General features: G+C 40.5%; 2 protein-coding genes across 5 annotated transcripts in view; one reads left to right on the top strand and one right to left on the bottom strand.

Moving 5' to 3' along the window:
• The window catches only part of LOC111569168 (galactosylgalactosylxylosylprotein 3-beta-glucuronosyltransferase 1), an 81,136-nt gene that overhangs the window by 53,225 nt on the left and 8,195 nt on the right, over positions 1–19,716 (top strand). For 2 of the 4 annotated variants that reach the window (XM_023271152.3, XM_055012403.1), the window contains 4 exons: positions 7,940–8,112; positions 12,741–12,883; positions 15,226–15,297; positions 15,403–15,914. In XM_023271152.3, coding sequence (XP_023126920.1) covers positions 12,772–12,883; positions 15,226–15,297; positions 15,403–15,914 — 696 coding nt within the window. In that variant the 5' untranslated portion in view covers positions 7,940–8,112; positions 12,741–12,771. The remainder of the gene's footprint in view (positions 1–7,939; positions 8,113–12,740; positions 12,884–15,225; positions 15,298–15,402; positions 15,915–19,716) is intronic. The other 2 variants (XM_023271153.3, XM_023271154.3) reach the window with 2 other exon arrangements.
• The window catches only part of LOC111569167 (beta-galactosidase-1-like protein 2), a 40,012-nt gene continuing 36,324 nt past the window's right edge, over positions 16,029–19,716 (bottom strand). The window contains exon 19 of the mRNA XM_055012402.1: positions 16,029–17,971. Within this exon, the coding sequence (XP_054868377.1) occupies positions 17,951–17,971 (21 nt within the window). The 3' untranslated portion in view covers positions 16,029–17,950. The remainder of the gene's footprint in view (positions 17,972–19,716) is intronic.

Below are 19,716 nucleotides of genomic sequence, written 5' to 3'. Positions count from 1 at the left end.
TAACAAGCCTGCTCACTGTGCGAGACATGTCACATGCAGTTGAAATCAATGCCTTGCCCTGTACAGCAAAACCAATTTTAATGAGATAAACGCTTTGCTGTCCCTTTTATTCTGACGAGCTGTTGAAGACAGCGTTCATATATCATTCCTGAAGACTCTCCAAAGGTTGTAATGTATTGATTTAGTGCCAACCAAAGTCTCGCTTCGTGATTGATACGGTTTGTTGATGGCATACAAAGGATCAGGAAGATTTTTCTCATTTACAGTGTTGCCAAACTTTCCGTGGCTGCAATGAGGAAACGTGCGTGACAGCCATGAATTTCTTAATTCCTTGCGGTCACACGTACCCAAAAAAGTGTCTTTGGGTAATCAGGGCTTGGAATTTGAAGAGCGTTGTCATTAGCATTAAAGATCAGAATAAATTAAAGTTGGTCAATGCTGTTCAAGAGCAGGAATAATTGCCCATTTATTAATTATGTATGCAAAGAATAGTTTACAATTTTGGCAAATGCGCGAATTTGCTTTCAGGCATAAAGCTAGATGAAAAGAAACGCTGCTGTTTCTCCACAGTAAATACATAAAGGCAGTTAGCTCATCAGGCAGCTAGTCTAGCTCTGCTCAAAGGTGACAAAACCTGCCTACCAGCACCTCTGCAGCTAATGAACACATTAAATATAATTAGTTTTTTTGCTTTAGAGGGACTTGAGTGACTTCTCTTGGCTGGAACCACTTTCAAGACAAAGTAAAGGCCTCAAAACCTCAGATATTCCCAGACAGGAAATAATTGGGAACCACATGTAAAAGGGCAAACTCTTGTTTTCACACATGTGGTCTTAAACAGACATGATACAACTAATAATCTCACCATAACTATCTTTATGCTAAGGTAAGTTAACTGGTAGCTGGCTTTAGCGTCATGTTGTGTGAATATGTGTAGTAGGAACACTTGTGCTTAGGTGAATTCAGTATTTCCAAATAGCTCTTGAACACACCACCATAGAATTAGTTCGACTTCTACTATAGTTCTGACCCAAAATGAGGATATTTAAAATATCTGTGGCATCATGGCTGTCGTTTGTCTCTACTCGGTGGTTACCATGGGGGCTCCTCTGTGACGCTGAGGTAGATGATGTAGTTAGTTGTTGGCTTTTTTAAAGAGATTATTTGTCTGACGCATTGGTCCGACACTGTCCTGTTTGCCTCATCACATTGGTTTGTTTAGCTGAGGTTTGCAACACAAAAGTTTGTCTGGCCCCCTATAAATCTATTCAACTTGAGGGGTGTTTCTTTTTTAAAAGAGTTGCATTGTTAAACAGTAATGAATATTGTATGAATCCTTTTGGTGCGTTTTATCACATTCAAATCATTTTGAGATGTTTTAGGCTACTCTCTCTTCAGGCATTTATAGCCATCCAGCATTCAATCAATTATTAAATAAATACTTTCTACTGTTTTGAACAACCTCTGTCTTGTTTCAGTTAACAAACTTGTGACCCGTGTATGACCAGGGTGGTAGTCCAGGTTCACTATGATGGTTCCTGTCATGAGTCTCCTCAGGTGGTGTTTTCAGGTTTGCTAGATTCTGGTACAGCTATGCCATGTTAATATCTGTCTAGAAAGAGCAAACAGGGAGTTGTGTAATTGTGCTTGTTAGGCCACAGATTTGTACATACCAAAACGATTCCAATGAAGATGGCTCAAACCTCTGCAAAGTAATATATTCACTTATTTCTTCACCAATACTCACACTCCTGGTTTTCGACTGAGTAAGTCACAAAGTATAATTTGTGACATAGGCCTTCTGCATATCAAAATAAACAGAACTTTTGCATCGGTAATGGTGGTTTATTTGTGCACCAAGTAAAGTGTGGTTTTGAAATTGCGGCAGATAGTGGTGATTGTAGACTTTTGTGGGCCCGGGACAATTTAGCCATTTGGTTTGCCATCTCTGCAAGTACTCTATGTAAACACTTCAGTGAATAAAATAACTTTTTCATAATATGATGACTAAGATAAAAGCAGAAAAGTAAAGCCAGTGAATTTACCTTAGAAATAGCTTATTGCTCATAGAGTCAAATGTATACTTTGAACATGCTGTATTTGATGTACTGATAGTCAAGCACAATTTTGAGCACTAAAATGAATCCATAAGACATGGCTGTCATTACTCTTGTCATTCCCTGTGGTCTCCCGAAGACGCGAACTCCTTTGACTCCTCTCTGATCAGAGCCAAGCAGTGCTGGCCCAACATAGCAGGTCCAGGCCTCGGTGGCAGCTTCTGCAATCCTGGGGGAGCTCCTTCAGTCCGCTCAGCCAGCTGTGAGAAGCTGCATCGTGCTCCCTGGTCCAGCATTGGAAATGTGCCCTGGGTGAACCGGGCCATAAATTAGTCAGGATAAGTTAAGGGCAGACTGCGTTAGGCTATCCCCTGCGGTTATGCGCAGAGAAGAACCTGCCTGAAGGTTGATGCTCTTAAATCTTTTACCACTGCTGAGACAGCCTGATGCACACATGGACTGGGGCCGTCAATCAGGGCCAGAGCTCAGAGCTAATGGGTTATTTAAGTTTTCTGGAAAATAAAACAGCCATGCTTATCTAAATCAAGCATGAGAGGCAGCTAATGATGCCCCGCACTCAAATCACACGGCGTTTACAGTGTGTCGGCTAACTGTTCTCATGTTTTTAGATATATTTTTTCAAACTTTTTCCTGCATTAGTTAATTCTAATACACTCCGTTCAAGTTGGTTAGATTAAAATGACACAATCGTAAACACCATAGCTGTCTTTCCCTCACAGGCAGTCACAGTTTAAATACAGTAGCTGCTGGTCCTCTATGCTATTATTAGCTTCACGCAATGTAGACGCTTGTTTCATGTGGAGAGGATCACATTTTGGAGACACCGACTCCATGACAGGTGTGAATTAGATTTATGGGACAAGTAACACAAAACTTGAGTCACGGTGACCTTTCATTGAACCCATACCCAGAGAATTAATGGCAGCACTGCAAGCACAAGCAAGACAGATCTAAAAGGTATTCCCATTTATATAATTTAAACCAAGGAAATACCTAAAAAAAATTATAGCTTAATGCCCGTTTTAATTTCAAGAACTTTAAAAGTCCTTGTTCACAATTTGAAAAGTTAAATAACTGCCAGCTCTGCTCAAGATTTTGAATTAGTATTGTACAGTATGTCAGCAATTCTCCTTGTGCCCACAAATGAGTGTAATTAGTTTGTGAGGAAAAGATTCTCACAAGCTTCAGTGCACCCTGTTCTTTAAAGCATTTAAAGCACAAGACTGCTCTCAACTACACCAATGAGGCATCCACTAATTGTTTAGTTTCTTCATCTGTGCAGAAAAAAATAAATGGATTAATTGAGTCTATTAATAAAATCACGACTATACTGTAATTCAGTATGCATACACTAATAGCGGTTTTGTATTTTCTCAGAGAGGACACCTGTGCACATGCATTTAAATGCACAAAGACTGGAATGAAAGAAAGTACATTTCCAAAAGGACTGAAAAGATTTTGATCAGTATTACAATAAGGCCTGTTTTGACTACGTGTAAAGGTATGGAATTTATGAGCTACTGTTTTTCATGAAGCATTAAACTATCTAACATTGAAAGCTGTCAGATTACACCAAAATGTAGCAGCATCTCCAAGCTAAGCCCTATACATTGATTAAACAAGCAAACTTTGTGATGTTTTGATGATTCTGTGCCTTTAAATCCCACACTGGAATTATGTGAAAAGGAACTCAATAGAGATCACAATCTCTTGGTTTCCTGTCCTTCCAAAGCAATTAAGCCTATTTGAATCGATGCCCATGGATTCAAAATTCACATTTAATAATACCTCTAGGCGAAAACTGTTTTTTTTTTGGTGGGGGCTGTGACAGCAACATCAATTACAATGATCTATTGCAGTGACTTGTCTAAGGTCCCCAGATATCCTTGAAAACTGTTCTGGGCTTTACCAAGTTAGTCAGAGACCGATGAATTCACAGACAAAAGCGAGCGATTGGACGTACCAAGACGCATTATCTCCAGAGTCTCTCTTCCCTGCCGACTGGAGAGTACATCAAAATGATGCCACGGCAAAGCAGGCAAGGAAAAGATGATGTTATTATTGGTCCTTGGGAACTAGGAGATGTTCAGGGCCAAGAGAGCTCAGGAGTCGGAGGCAGACTGATTACAAACTTGGAAACTTGCCCCCGCTTCGTCTTTGAAGACTCAGCTTTACAAATCTGAGGGAGAGAGCAAAGAGGGAGAATGTGTGAGCCGGCAGCGCTGACCTGATAACTGGGATATACTCTTCACTGTGAGGGCCGCAATAATGAACTATCAAAGTTTACTGTCCAACAACTATTACGCTTTCAAACATATTTCAACATGTGTTACGTTTTTTACAATGTGGGGAAAGTGTCTAGTAATCATAACCATAAAATCAGTGATCATAAAAAGGGACAGTCTGCTGCGCTTCCTACGCTGTGCAGGCCTAGACAAAGTGAGAGCATTAGAGATGTACTGCTGTCCAGCTATTACAGCTCACGTTTTACCTCCTACGGTATTATTTTCTGTGGCACAAGTAAACCCCAGAGAGAAACCTATTGTTTTGCGCTCATGTTTCGCCCTTTGGGGTTAATGGTGTTAGTTCAGCAATCAGTACAACAATTTTCACACGTGGTATTGTTGTTGTAATTCTTTATTAATCAGCAGCAGGTGTTCCCTTCACAGCTGGTTAACTCGTGCTGATGTGAAAGGCTGTCAAGCTTCATTGTCTGCCATTGGCTGCTGCAGTGTGGCACTGACTCTGTAATTTTGCGACATCACACAGTTCAGATGCCACAGAAACAAACAGGGAACCTGGATGCTTGTGGATTGGTCTCATCCCTATCCCTCTTTAGGCTGTTGCTGTTTTCTTGTTGTAAAGACATGGAGAAAAGTTGTATATTACTATGAAAAAATTCAATAAATATAGGTGGTCATGGGGTCTGGGGTCATCACAGCAAACATAAGACGAGAAGTTGGGTGTCCCCAGTTCATTGCAGGGCTTAACACAAAGACAGACAGCCATTTGGAATCTCAATTAACGTACCATGCATGTTTGTTGACTGTAGGGGGTCTTGTAGTCTTGTGGTAGGTGTGTCACCAGAGAAACCCTCTGGTGGGTGCTGCTGGTGTATGGGGTTGCTCAGAGCCATCCAGTACTCGAACAGCTGACATGAGAGCTGTGTTCATATCCTTGGCACAAAGTCAAACACATTTCCACTTGGTGTTGGACTCTGCCAACGTCACCCCTTGCCTGTAATCCTGTTTCTGATGTTCATGGACAGGATCTCAAGGCACAGCTAGGGTTGACGAGGGTGTCCAGTTTGGGAGTCGCATCTCTGCTTGTTGCAGATGACGTGCTTCTGTTGACTTCATCCCAGTGCAAAGCAACCGGAATGAGAGACAGCAACTCCAAGTCTGAGGTCATGGTTCTCTGCTGGAGGATTGTTTTCTCTGGGCAGCGTCAGAAGTAATCCGGGTGTTGCATTAGACTGTTGTGGTTTAGAGAGATTTTCCAGTTGGGTTCCATTCAACCCTTACCTATGGTCATGAGTTTTAAGTGGTGACCGAACAAATGAATTTGATTGAAAGAAATCGCTAAAACTAGTACAATTCTTTGAGAGATTCACGAATGTAGCAAATTCATGGCACCCAGCAGTTACTGAGACATTTCCCAAAAAGGATCCCTTGTCTTTTCAGATTAGGCTGACATGTGATTTCGAAACATGTCAGCCTGGTGCGTCCAGTGATGGGATCATCAGAGTCAGTAGGAATCATCTTCAAGTTACCATAAAGGTGATATTTTGCGGTAACCTGTGTAATAGATCAACATTGTGCAGTAGAAGATTTGTTAACAGGTGTAGCAGTCACTACATACAAGTGTGTGTGCGGTGATGGTTGTATATCATATTGAAGTAAGTGTTTTTCTGAGTTTCTGTGGTGTACTATCAAGATATCAGTCACAGAAGCACCGTATTTTCAGATAGCACAGCCTAACATATGCATACTAATTCCACTTAATGACAAGATCTGCGTACTTCCTCTACCTCTGCTGATGTCCAGTGAGTAACCATATCCAGCAACAGTGTCACCCATCATAGACAGGCAGCTGTGCGATTACTGTCACATATCGGCCTTTTAAAAATGAGTAATGAACAATAAATCCATCATGTCAAGTGCCACATCATCTCCTTATTTTGTAGTTTCTGCAGAGCTTTTTTCTTAACGGGCAGAGTATTATAACCAGACAAGTCTAATTCACCGACTATCCATTTTGACAGGAAATGGAAAAATTTGCCCAGAAAAATCCTATCCCTCTTGACCCTTAAAGCGTAATAGGAAGCATAGCTAAAAATGTCAACAAAAAATTTCAAGTTATGTTTTCCTTGTGCATGGCTCAACTCAGCTCAAATATGTAAACAACTCTGTGCCAAAGAAGAAATCAACACTTTTAATGAATGCATTCATATCGCAGAATTCATTCATATCGCAAAACCCCCATTTCCAGTCATGCATATTCTTTCCACAATAAGCATTATGAGTTCCAGCTCCCGTCAGCTGGCAGCGTTTTCCACGTTGTTTTGTTTCTCCATGTTTTTCTTTCAAAAATGTTTAGCACTGAGACGCTGCATTGGCCTGTTGAAGGGTGTGGGATTTTGGCAGGTTGTTGAACTGTACTGTTCCCTTCTGTTTATAGCTCCATCACAATGTGTAGAAGACGGGAGCGTGTTATACAGAAATCTGGATGACAACACTGTCATTTGGAACTTGCGCATATGACAGTACCTGGCAGCAAATGTAAAGCCTCTCTATTGGTGCTGTTTAGTTGGTGTTTTTTGTCACTACAGCGCTTGCTTGTCGCTGTCTTATAAAGCGAATACTGCAAGAGCTGCACGAACCCATGACGACCATTTCTCTGATTCATTTTTTACTCCTTTTTCCACCCCATGATGTCAACTTTCAGATACATGACCTGTCACTTTGAGAAATTGGATGACGAGTCAGGGCTACCTGAAAATAGATTGTTTTGGAATTTTGTGCCCATCAAGCACAAACATCCCCTACTGCATTACTGGGTCACAGGCAATTTGCCTTTTTTTTTTTTACAGAACAGCGTGTCTCAGTAAAATGATTCTGGGACTCCTGCTGCTAATTCCCCCAAACCTACATATTTGCAGTTTATATGATTTTCTTTCACAAAGCCTCTAAAAATACATTCTTCAGCCATCAAGTTGTGGTGCTGATGCAGCGTGCAGACATCACTGGCTGTGTGAAGCATAAGCCTCCATAGAAACAGCGTTCCCTCAGATGTATTTGAATAAGACATGATGCCAGTTTATTTTTGTAACATCCCCCACCCCAGACTGTTGGCAGGCATTGGAGTTCTGACTAACCGTTTTCCAGCTTCCATATTAGGCATAAAAATAAAAAAAAAATACTGAGCCTGTGTGATTCAGATTGGAATGAATTAAGTAAATCACATATCAATATATTGAATTATACCCATTTCACAGACAAGCAGAACACTGCATTGTAAAACACAGCAGCGGTGTACCACCAGGGCAAGGATTCCTCATGTGAACCTGAGTGACGCACAACTGAATTAGAGTCGCTGCACTTCCAGCCCCAGCTCTGATGTTTAATAATGAATAGATGCTATGCAGCCACCCTGCTCATGGAGGTGTCTGTGGCCAAGAATCTCTGTAAGGCTTTTGACTCTAAGACCTCATCCCTGTTCAGACAGCTTTAAACCTGGGTGGCTGTCCATAAATGTCTTATGCTGGTGTGAGAAGCAGGAGGGAGGCACATGATGGCAAGGAAAGTCAGTCACAATCTGGCATCACTGTGTCATGTTAATCAAAATGTCCTCATCTGCAGGTCTGGAGTTGCCTGTCTGCGTAAGTAGGCACGGCAGAGGAAGAGCAGAAAAGGAGATGATCGGCTGAAGTGTCATGGAGGATGTCACCGCTAGGTAGCCCATTCAGTATGCAGTGTGGTGGCCTTCCCAGCTGCGCATCCCCAGTGGTGCCATGATCCAGTTCTAACTGTGGGTGAGCATCTGCAGTCTTTTTTTGTTTAAATTCATACACAGTAGTTGTAGACTTCAACATTATTAAAGTGGTACTCAACCAATTTTAAACACTGGGATCAATTTTCTGGTAATGAGGGCTAGTTCTCAACCTGTGAAACAGTTTAATGATATTTCCTGTGGTTCTGGATGAGCCTTCTCAAGTCTTAAAAAAAGACAACCTAATTATGACATGGTGACGTCTTTACAATGAGCTTGAGTTGGAATTTGAGATTTAAAATGTCCAACAAAAAGCCAGTGTTGCAGGAGGTGTGCAGGTTGAAAGACATTTTCAAGGCATAGATGATCTAAAGAGAGACGTCATTGAGTGTTGGCCATGCATGTGACCAAACACTCACACTGAGGTGGAATGTTGCCGTGTTTTCTGCAAGTTGGCAGGGACTGCAAAAGACATCACTTTGTCACACCGCTGCACAGTCAGAGTGGAATGTAGGGATGTGTCTTAGATTAGTTTTTCTCCATTAAAACAGCTATTAGTTCATAGCCATCATTATAAAGTTAACAGATACTTCAATTATATATAATGGTCGAAAAGTCCATTTTGCCTAAAATGTTAGCACTAGTAATAATGTCTAATTGGTAAATGTTTGATACTGGAGGGGGTCTGGGCTCCCTGCAGGCCTTCTACTGGAGATTGCACGGTGAATTAATCACAAGAAGCTTTTTTCTCTTAAGAATTTGGTTCTGATAGACATGATTTTTTTCTTTGACTATGATGGTAAGGTCTAAAGAGTTCATTTCACATGTACAAATCTAACGGCAGAATTGACAGTGTCAAATTTTTCTCTTCAATAAGACACACACATTACTTGTTTTACGTGGTGAAAAATGTGCGCCTTCAGAAACATGTCTCAGAGGGAGGCATTCAGTGGATTTATCAGTGAAATTCCAAATACCATTCATTGAAGAACTTGGAATGTGGGTTATGTTGTTTTCTGTGCACCATTACTGTCCTTCTATATAAAGAAGCAGAACCGTGCACAATAATAATTTCCAAAGAGGGTTCCACTCTAACCTCCACTCCACTGAAGAACAAAAAATAAATAAATACAGCTTTGCTGCACCTACTTCTTTATCAGCAGAAAGCATTTGTGTGGTGTAGGGTTTGTGTCACAACTATTCACACAAGGCTTAGGCATTAATGGTGTTTATTTATAGAGCTCAATAAACATAATTGGCATGTGCAATTATGTTAAGCCTCAATATACTGCCACCTTCCCCAGCAGTGGGAGCTGCATCACCGTGGGAAATGTGATGACTTGTTTCCTCATGTGTAAAGCTGAAATGAACACGCCAAACACCTGTGCCCACATTATGTCTGTTTTCTCCTTTGTTTAATTGAGCGGATCACTTAATAACTGCATTTTTCCAGTTAGGGCTCGGCATAATGCCAAAAGCCTGTGAGGAGAGACAGACCCTGTTGAGGGCTGTGGAGGTCTGTTGTCTTTAAAGTGGATGTAAATGAGCAAAGGAGGACAGGGAGCACAGCTAATAACAGACGGAGTCTGAAATGGAATGATGCAATGCAAAACAAACCAACTACACAATTTCTACATTTGTGAAACATAATGTTTATAATGTTTATGGAGACTGTGCCTGAGGTATTGATTCACATCAGTTTTGATTTTCCAAGTTATATACCAGTAGCTGATACTTTAAAACCTCTGGCAGACTGCTGCATAGAATTTATGAAGCATAGCAGTTGTGCATAAGAAGAGGGTAGTTGTATTGCTAGGCAGACCCGTTTAATCCTATCATTTTCATTTGCATTTGCAATCAGCTAAACCCGCAACCTAACAATCACAGCCGTACAAAAACCTCTGCTTCTCTGCTCTAAAGCCACCTGCAAATTAATGCTTACTTACAAGGCAAAAAAATACACATGTAACTAGATAGCTGGTTATTTAGCTCTGAAGTACCCTATTGGCAGACATCGCTTTCTATAAAGAGTCAGCGGTAAAGATGTGACAGTGGTTTCAAGTGTTTCATGTTATTAGTTTGGAGGACCAGTGTGTAGGATTTAAGTGGCTCCATTTGCAGAAATAGAATACAATAATATAATTGGTGCATAATTACTTGTAACTATGAATCACTGATTTCAATAGCTTTGAATGAGCATCTTTATATCTACATAGGAGGCAGGCTGTCCTACACAGAGGCTGCTATGCTGTGTCGCCATATTTGTACAGTAGTCCAGAATGAAAAAGCCAAACACTGGCTCTAGTGAGGGTCCTCTGCACTTTTACGTTGAAATGGCAGCCACTGTAGGTTTTGCTCGCAGATTGTGTATAAGGATTAACAAACCCTCTCTGACATCACCGATAGGTTTCTGAAACCATTGTTTTGAAACTCAGTGTGGTTTTGGCAGTCAACATCTCAACAGTGTCTAATTTCTTCAAACTCCCAGCTAAATAAAAAATTACCAAAGAAGTGAGGCGTGAGAGGAGCTGAAACTCTCAATGCAAACATCTCTGAACCATGAAGTGTCCTGTGAGAGCACACGCCTCACTCAATAAAGCCATTTAAACCATTTAAATACGTGAATTTTGGAAAAAATTCCCTCCCCATACATTCAAGAGCAAAACACTTAGCAATGGAGACAAAAACCTTTTATTGTATCAGGCTGTAAACACATTTATTTCTGCTGTGAAGTTGGGTATTTTAACATGGTCAGTGGGGATTGACTCATTTTGAAGTAGCCTCAAGTGGCCCCTGGAAGAACGGCATCATTTGTCACTTGTGCCTTTGGCATATTTTTTCAGACCCGGAGGTGGTTGTTGCTTGGTTCTCCTACAAGATTGGAAGAGGAGGGTGAGGCATGAGGTGTTTAGTTGGCTACAATCTGCAAACACACCCCTTGATGATTCTAAATCCTGCTCACTGGACCAAGGCTTCTCAAAGTGAAATGTCACCCAGCATGTCCCTCGTGTTACAAAAACTATGTGATTAAGTGTGATGTTTTCTATTGTGTATTTTCAGTATTTTCATTTTTCCCTATCACTGACATTGTTGTCCTTGGCGATATTAACTACTGGAAAGTGTTGTCTGTTGTTGTTATCAACTCCTAAATCTCAGATAGATAAAGTCTCATCTTCTCCAGTAAACAATTTCTACAACTTGTGTTAATGTATTTGTAGAGTCACAAATAACTGTGTGAGGGGCATCTACCTCCTGCTTTGGTATCGTGTGGCCCAGTGGAAAGAGATGTGACATCTTGGTGTAATCACCTATCAGAATTCAGATAAGCTAAAGAGACTTTGTTGTCATTGTGCAGGAGTACAACGAAATTTGTCTGGAAGAACACGACAATTAGAAGCAGTGCAAATAAGAATAAAAATAGATAAAAATAAAAAGAATCAAAGTATTACATACAAAGTAAAGTGGTCAAGTGTTGAAGTAGAGTTCTTATTGCACAGATGAGCCTGGAGGGGGGAATGTCTGGATGATGGGGCAATGGGTGGGGGGTGTGATGGCAGCCACAGCTCTGGGGAAGAAGCTGTTTTGCTGCTGCAGGGGTTATGTATTATGCTCATTGCTTTTATAGGTATTAATATCGTCATTTTAATATTTATGCAGGTCATCTATTTTTCTGTATCATCCTTTGCAGCACTTGCTTGCCTACTGATTACAGGCCATTTCTTCCACCAGGTTTAAGACCCTCCTGACCGTGTGGAACTTGAATGTTGAAAATATCTACCTGACTTGATTAAATGTTATTTTGCTCTCTCTACATGTCCCGGACCTCTAACCTTGAATAAAAATCAGATTCAGACCTTTGAGTAATAAGTTTGAGAACCCCTGCACTGGACCTTTAATGTGTGATTAATGTCTTTTCGTGCTGTAATTACATTTTTCAAAGGGAGACAAAGCTTGAACCAAATGATCTGGACTCAGAGGGAAGGGTGCATTTGCCAGTCAGCCCGCAGTCTGGTGACATCGCTTCCTGCCATTTGGCCGGTGAATCAGCACCGGGCACGAAGTCACTACCCCGTCTTCAGAGATGGCACCGATGAGCTCATCGGGCTGGCAGAGGGCACAAACTCCTGATCCATGGCCTCCTCCAGTGGCTTTGACCTTCCTTTTTGTCGGTTGTTACACACTGCGAATGATCAAACTGTTTTTTCCCCCTTTTAAACTTCTTTTACAGCATTCACCTGGTCTCTCATTTTATTCTTAAGGTCCTCTGGGCTGGAAAATGTGAGGCTGTTATGTCAGTGCATCTGTGGCAAGATGAATTTTTTTATTAGTTTCAATAACACTGAGTAAACAATTAATTCATTTCTGTTTCAGTGGAGTTTTCATTCTTCTCAAAGCCATCTTGATCCTTATAAATATGGGTGTCCTCCACTGCCTGTGTGGTTTCTAATGCAGTTAATATTGGTTAATTCCTTCGGATGTGCTTCTCATTCCCAAGTAATTGAGATTCATCAACATATGTTTGCTTGAATCTGGTGTAGTTTATTTGTGAAAGTGTCTGTGCAAATATATACACATATTTTATGCATTTTACAGTCATTTTACCTGAAATCCTTTGCATTATGAAATGAAGAATAACACATCTGTCTTTTTAAAATTTTTTTTTGTGTCCAGGTAATGCCGAGCCAAATAACCAATCCTGGAGATGCCGAAGAGAAGAGATATTCTTGCCATCGTGTTGATCGTGTTACCCTGGACTCTGCTCATCACTGTTTGGCACCAAAGCGCTATCGCTCCACTCCTCGCCATCCGCAAGGGTACGCAGTACACTGCACTCCACTGGCAATATCGAACTTGAAGTGGGTCCTCGAACCTAACACCGCTCTTCAGGTTTAGACAACAGGCCGTTCGTGTAGAGGCACTCACTTGCCATGACCATCGGCTTCATCTCAGCTCAAGAACACTTGTTCAGTCACTGTAAACCTCATCAGAGCTGGTTGTTTATGTAGATGACAAAGATTTGAAAGTTACCATGATATACCCACACTCATATACTCAATATATTTGTTTCATACACTCAGTGTGTGAGTTTAACTGAATTATTTTGCTGCCTCTGATCAGCATTTAGTTTTTTATGTTAATAATAACTTGCCTAGTGCAGCATGTCTTTTCACTTTGTCCACTCACATGCCTTGACCCATCGAACCATTATTTTCCTCTCGGTGTGACACAGCATGCATTTATTCAGCAGCACGTCAATAAATCGTTGATCCATTTCAGTTTAAACTCTCCCCCATTGTCACTCATGCAGATTCAATACAAATTGTTAATCAGCAATTTCAAATAACATGCATGTCCTCTCAATTAGTGCCATGTAAAATCTTGCGTCCACGTGTGTTATCGTGTTTGCACGCTGGTCTGAGTCATTAATACATGCGGTACTCATGAGTTTCACGACCGATCTCCTGAGACTGCAAACCAACAGTGTAAAATGTCAAGAATGCTGCCGAGTAAACACAGCCAAATTAGAGCGACAGCAGATCAATAGAGCTGTTTGCCCTCTTCTTATAACGGCGGGAATGCACATACAGGGGTTAACAAACAAAACAGGTTTATCTAAGCGACTCGAGGCAGTATGCACTGAAGATAATTTGTACATTATTTGCTCGAAAATAGAAAAATTTCTTTCATGAAAGCAATCACGAGAATGCATTCTACTATTCCCCTCAACAAATAATAAAATATAATAAAGTTGTCCAATATGAACTACACACATCTTTTTATTGTGTCATAGGATACGCTCAAGACACAATAAAATATATTCAAGAAAAAGAAAATAATTTTTAGTCACTGCTATCTGACCAGAGTTGGCCCACAGGCTTCCTTTTGTGTGATCCTAAAAGAGAAGCTAGGGGATTTTTTTTTTTTTGGCACTGTGCTCCCTGGCTGCTTCTGTTGAACATCTGGCCATCAGCAGATTGTGTTAATCTATGTGCTGCAGAAAAATCCTCTTTATGCTGGAGGTGCAAATGGAGCTCGAGCAGAACCGTGACAAAGACAGCTATTAGCTGTGGCACAATGAAAAGAAATTAACAACCTTAGTGATGCTGTACTCATAGTCCTGTCCATCAAGACCAAACAAGGCCAAACCATCACAGCCTTTAACACCGAAGTCAACTCAGAATGCTTCCAACTGACTGCTTCACTCCTGTTTACATGCAGGTCTTCAATAGGGTCATAATATTCAAAATTAGTGTTAAGTTGTTATATAAAGAAAGAAAAGAGTATAACGTGTCATGTAGACAGCACAAACTACAGACTTAGTGCATTGATTCTCTGCTGTACTGTTCTAGCTTTGGTCAGAGGTGAAGCAGAGAAAGGTAGTGAAACCTTTTTTTTTTCAGCCCACTGTTAAGTAACCTGCAACGTGCCCTTAAAACCTACACAAAGTTTCTTATGAAAGTGTTTTCATAAGAAACCGTCGCTTTTCTATTATTATGATACTTTCATGCATACAGTCTGTGGCTCTGGCTGTGCAGGTCATGGATGATACAAAGCACCAACAATAGTTTCTTTCCAGTGTCAAAGTCTTATATATTTTTCAAGCAGATCTCCATAAAAAAGCACTTTCAGAAACTCTAAATTATTACTGTAGCCAAACATTGTAAATCATTACAGATTTTGAGTGGAGTATAGCAAGACTCTTGAGCCAGGATATCTTGGTATCAGAGATCTAAATTGCTTATGTTTAAAATACAATCTAACACCGTGTTATGATGCAACATGAAAGATCCACCTCACAGTGATTACTGAAATTTTACACGTTAAACATCATAGAAACAAAACACATTTTAACTGTGAACATTCAGACTTCTCTAATTCAATAAAACATAGTAACTTCAGGGAAGTATCCCAGCATGCTATAGAAATGGCAGAGAAAAGGCTGAGGAAGAGTCTGTGGTGGAGTCTGGACATAAAAAGAAAGCATGTCCACAAGAGCCACATACCCCCACTTTTTCTCTCTTTACAAAGACAAGCCCAAAGGCAACACTGGAGTAACAGCAGGGCCCATCTCTCCCCTTCCCTCCCTCGTCTTGTGCTGTCTCTCTGTCCATCAGCTGTGTTATCCTCTCACGGTGCCTGCTTTCACTTTTTGCAGCCTGTCACCACCTAGTAAAAGAGATCTTTATCATTCCAGAGAGGCTTGCAGTCCGCCAACACCGGCTCTCAGGTACACTTTACCCCCATTGGGTTTAAGTCACCTGAGGCAAATATACAAAGGGCAGCTCAAGGTTGCACTAATGCCTTACATGTCTTCTTATCCCCGTATCTGTAGATGACGGTGTTGAGGGCAAGAGGGAGGCAGGTGGCCAGGCGCAGGACTCCAAGGAATACTGCGCCTCAGATAAGGACATTGTGGAGGTGGTGAGGACAGAGTATGTGTACACAAGGCCTCCGCCCTGGTCCGATGTGCTGCCTACTATTCACATCATCACCCCCACATATAGTCGCCCCGTGCAGAAGGCAGAGCTGACACGGCTAGCAAACACCTTCCTCCATGTTCCCAACCTGCACTGGATCCTGGTGGAGGACTCCCAGCGGAGAACAACTCTTGTCACGCGACTCCTCCGAGAAACGGGGCTGAACTACACCCACCTCAATGTAGAGACGCCCAGGAACTATAAGCTGAGAGGTGACACTCGGGACCCGAGAATCCCCAGAGGGACCATGCAGAGGAATCTGGCCCTGCGCTGGCTGAGGGAGACTTTCAACGCCAACAGCAGCCAAGCTGGAATTGTCTACTTTGCTGATGACGACAACACATACAGCCTGGAGCTGTTTGAGGAGGTTAGTGCTGATACACCACGTCACTGCTGCTGCCATATCAGTTGTGCTCATTTCATGCATTTTTGGCTAAATCTCTTTAATTGTAAATAAACACACCAAAGGAGGGGAAGAGTGTACAGTCATAGAAAGCACACACACACATATTCAGTTTATTTGTCAAAAGTAAGTACAAGCGTTCTAACTTTAACACTTAATTGTCCTGAATAGGGATGTCACAATAAAGTTTGTTTTTTTTTTTGCCCCAATCCAAGACATGTAATATTTAGTTTCTGCCTATACCTGACACCATTTTCCTAGACAATACACACTTACAGTCTTGTAGATTAGCTGAAGTACGTGCTTGTGTATCTCTTCCTGTTTAATGCTGGGACTAGAGGAATCAGGCAGTTTGGAGTTGACAAACAGAGAGCTTTGTGGAGGATTAGCCAGTAATAGTGCACCATGACCAAGTCTTCTGTGACACTTGACTGAAGCTGGGATCAGCTGCATGTGTTACAGCCACCATTGCTGCCTACACTATGTGCCTACTGATTAATTATTGATTGATAATGCTGCATTTATTACGGGAATTATTTCAATTTATGACATCTGTGTCGGCATCAGGCTTAGGTTTGTAATACCGATTGGTAAAAAAGCGCGTCGAATGGCTCGAAGCGATCAAGACATCCCTAGTCCTGAATGAAATAGACTATGCATTAAAATAAATATTATGTCACACACTCAAGTCACATCTTGATCATGACAATTAAAAGTGCTATTAGTTTCGTTTTTCTTCCTTTTTAAGAAAAAAAATAGGGATGTATGATCATATCAGCATGTCTTTAGTCTCAGCCAGCGAGGCCTCTGAAATGAAATAATAACATCGACCCAAAATTAACATCAGTAGACAGATAAGAGGACGCTAACAATCAAAGCTGGTTGTTGGTGAGCACAAGGCATATTTTATGACTGCATCATAAGAGTAATATGTGTATGTATTGGTATCTGCAATCAGCCAAAATGAGTTGGAAAAGTTTAGCATGCTACATTTCTGGGGGAAAAAAGTACAATATTGTGCATCTCTAAAGAAACTTAGACAAAAATTTCACTGACAAATCTGGCAAAGAACTTTACGAGCTGCTTTGAGTGAAGTGTTGCCACAGCACTCTGCTTAGGAGAAACACTGAAAGTGTGCGGCTGCACTGCTCTGGTGACTGAGCAAATGTAATCTTAATAGCTTTGTAAGTGTTCGCCTTTTCCTGACCTCTAAACTATTTTCAAATGTAACCACCTAAATGCTTCTACCTAAAAGTAACCCTCTTGTTTGGTTGGCCAGTGAATCACAGCACTATCGCCTACTCAAAAATGTTGCCAGCTCTGCACCAGTAATAAAAAACACAAAGTTTCAGTCTTAAGCTCCATCAATCTTTCAAATGCTCCACTTGAGCCTCAGAAAAACTAACAAAGTGCAGAGCTGATGGTGGGTAATTTAGGAGGGGAGGCTACAAAAAGCTTTACAGCTCAGCTAACAGAATTGATCAGAAAATCCAAAAATCTGTGAATCAATACCAATATATAGTCATTTTACGCAATTGCGTTGAGATCAGAATGAATTTAAACAGTTCTGTGAGCAAAGTAGCTTGTCCAATTTGTTGTGCATGGTGTGTGCATTTGTTAAAAGAGGACCTATACACAAATGAAAAAAATCAGTGGTGTATACTGTATAGTGTAGCGGTTGGTTGAGCAATAAATTCTCTGGTCTTGGACCATTTTTTGGCTCTTAACAAGCGTAGTCAGGGATGTGAAACTGGTGTACAGGAGTTTGGGCATGTAATCAGTACATCTCAGGCCATCCATCTTGACATCAGTTGAATTACCCGAGCGGACATGGTCTAGGTCCTCCGAGTATTAGCCTCAAGTCTTGTTAGTAGTGCAGACGGGGTCCCGTAGTAAATGGAGCGCTGGGTATTGACGGGGCCTGTCATTACCTTTCTCTGGGAATCAGCCAAAGTGCTCCGTCTCCCTCAGAGGCCCTCCATCACCTGCAACAGGCCTATTTATGGGCCAGAGTAACGGCCCTGAGGGGCAGAAAAAGAGAGAGATGGAGGCGGAGTGAGGGAGAGCCGGAGACAGAGAAAGATCGAGCGAGAAAGAGCAGGTGACAGTCGGATAGACGGAGCAGAGAAAGTACACTCCATCATTTTTCCATGCTTAGTCCAAAGTAGGCTAGTTCTTTAATTTGAGCAATTGCAATATATTTTAACTGTACAATAATAGCAATTTGAATTATCAAATTAATGCTAATTCAACGTCTATGGCTATGACTTATCCTTGCACCCAAATAAAAATGAGACAATGAACCTTTTTCACATTATTAATGTAGAAATCCCCTCTCAGCATAAATGTTTAACTCAATAAATTAGTAGTCAGTTCATTAGCCATAAAGCAGTTAATAGTACATAAATGTCACAGCAGTCAGTGTTTTTGCAGCCATGCCTCAGTTATGCGCAGTAATCAGATCCTAAGAAATTCAAACAAATTGTGTAATGTTATATGTTGCAGCAAAGTGTCTCCCTGTCACATAACAACGTGTCACTTGCTGAAATGTTTGAGCATAATGGTAGAGAGTTAATAATGCATTAATCGATATTTTTAAAACATATCCTTGAACTGTTTTGAAGCAGTTTGACTGTTGGTTGTTACCATGAAAATGTATGATAATTAAAAATAATGCAAGTAACAAAAACAATAAGCATTGGTCTTATTTCATTTTAATTGTATTATTAATCATTTTATCCTTGCAAATGAAAAATAAGTTAATTAAAATACGTTTCTGAAGATATTCAAATCACACAACCCAGTGTTAGTCTCTTCAACATTTGGAACCATGGTTCAATAATTTAAAGGTTTATCTAAAAGACAATAAAACTCAAAGTCAAATTTTAGTCAAATGTATAAGAACTGTCAATTTCAGGAATCAATGTTGCATTTTTGATGGTGCCACACTAATTAAGCTAAAAATCTATTATTCATTTAAAAGACTGCATCATAGCTAATTACAAACCCCATTCAGCTAGAGTTCTTTTACAGCAGCAGCAGGAATAACGCACATAAAAAGAGCAGCTAGAATTCGCCTCAGCCGACAGTCTGATACAGACACAGTCCACCTCACATCACTTCATACAATATTATACAGCAACAAAAAGAAATGACTCAAGTCATTGTCCTCTGCTGCTAGCTTCTGGTGCAATAGAACACACTGCTATTGTTGCCATCAATTCATATCAGGAATCTCAATCTCTCATTCAGTCTTTCATTCAAGCAGCTGTTGCTATCAGCGATTATTAAATGCATATTTTCTAGGTCAGGCCTTAATGAAAACTGATGAAAACCTCATGGAAAATAATTTTCTCACAGTTAAAGTACATGCATGAATGACTGAAGCCTCATAAGAAATGTTTAGGTTTTTTTATTTTATTTTAAACTTTTTTACTGTTAAGCATGTACTATTTTTAAGACTCCATTCATTCAGCAGGCTGTCAGTCACGAAAATCTATTTGCTTTCACTACCATTAGTAATGTAAATGTCAGGATTTGATCACGATTTAAACTGAATCACAATACTTGTGGGACAAAATACCTAACACATGTTAAAAAACATTACTTGGTATATTTAAGAATAAAGCAATACTTTATATATAGTACATTACTGACTTGTTCCATTTTATCACGTTTAAAATATGCCTAATTTAAAATTTAGATGGACAACTGGCTGTATTTGCAATGCAAATTGTGTTTTGAATTTTATCACTTTTATTTTCCT

This window comes from Amphiprion ocellaris, chromosome 7, assembly GCF_022539595.1.
Source record: "Amphiprion ocellaris isolate individual 3 ecotype Okinawa chromosome 7, ASM2253959v1, whole genome shotgun sequence".
In the NCBI taxonomy this organism is placed as follows: Eukaryota; Metazoa; Chordata; class Actinopteri; family Pomacentridae; genus Amphiprion; species Amphiprion ocellaris.
The sequence above is the reverse complement of the archived record's forward strand: the minus strand, read 5'-3'. Positions and strand labels throughout refer to the sequence as shown.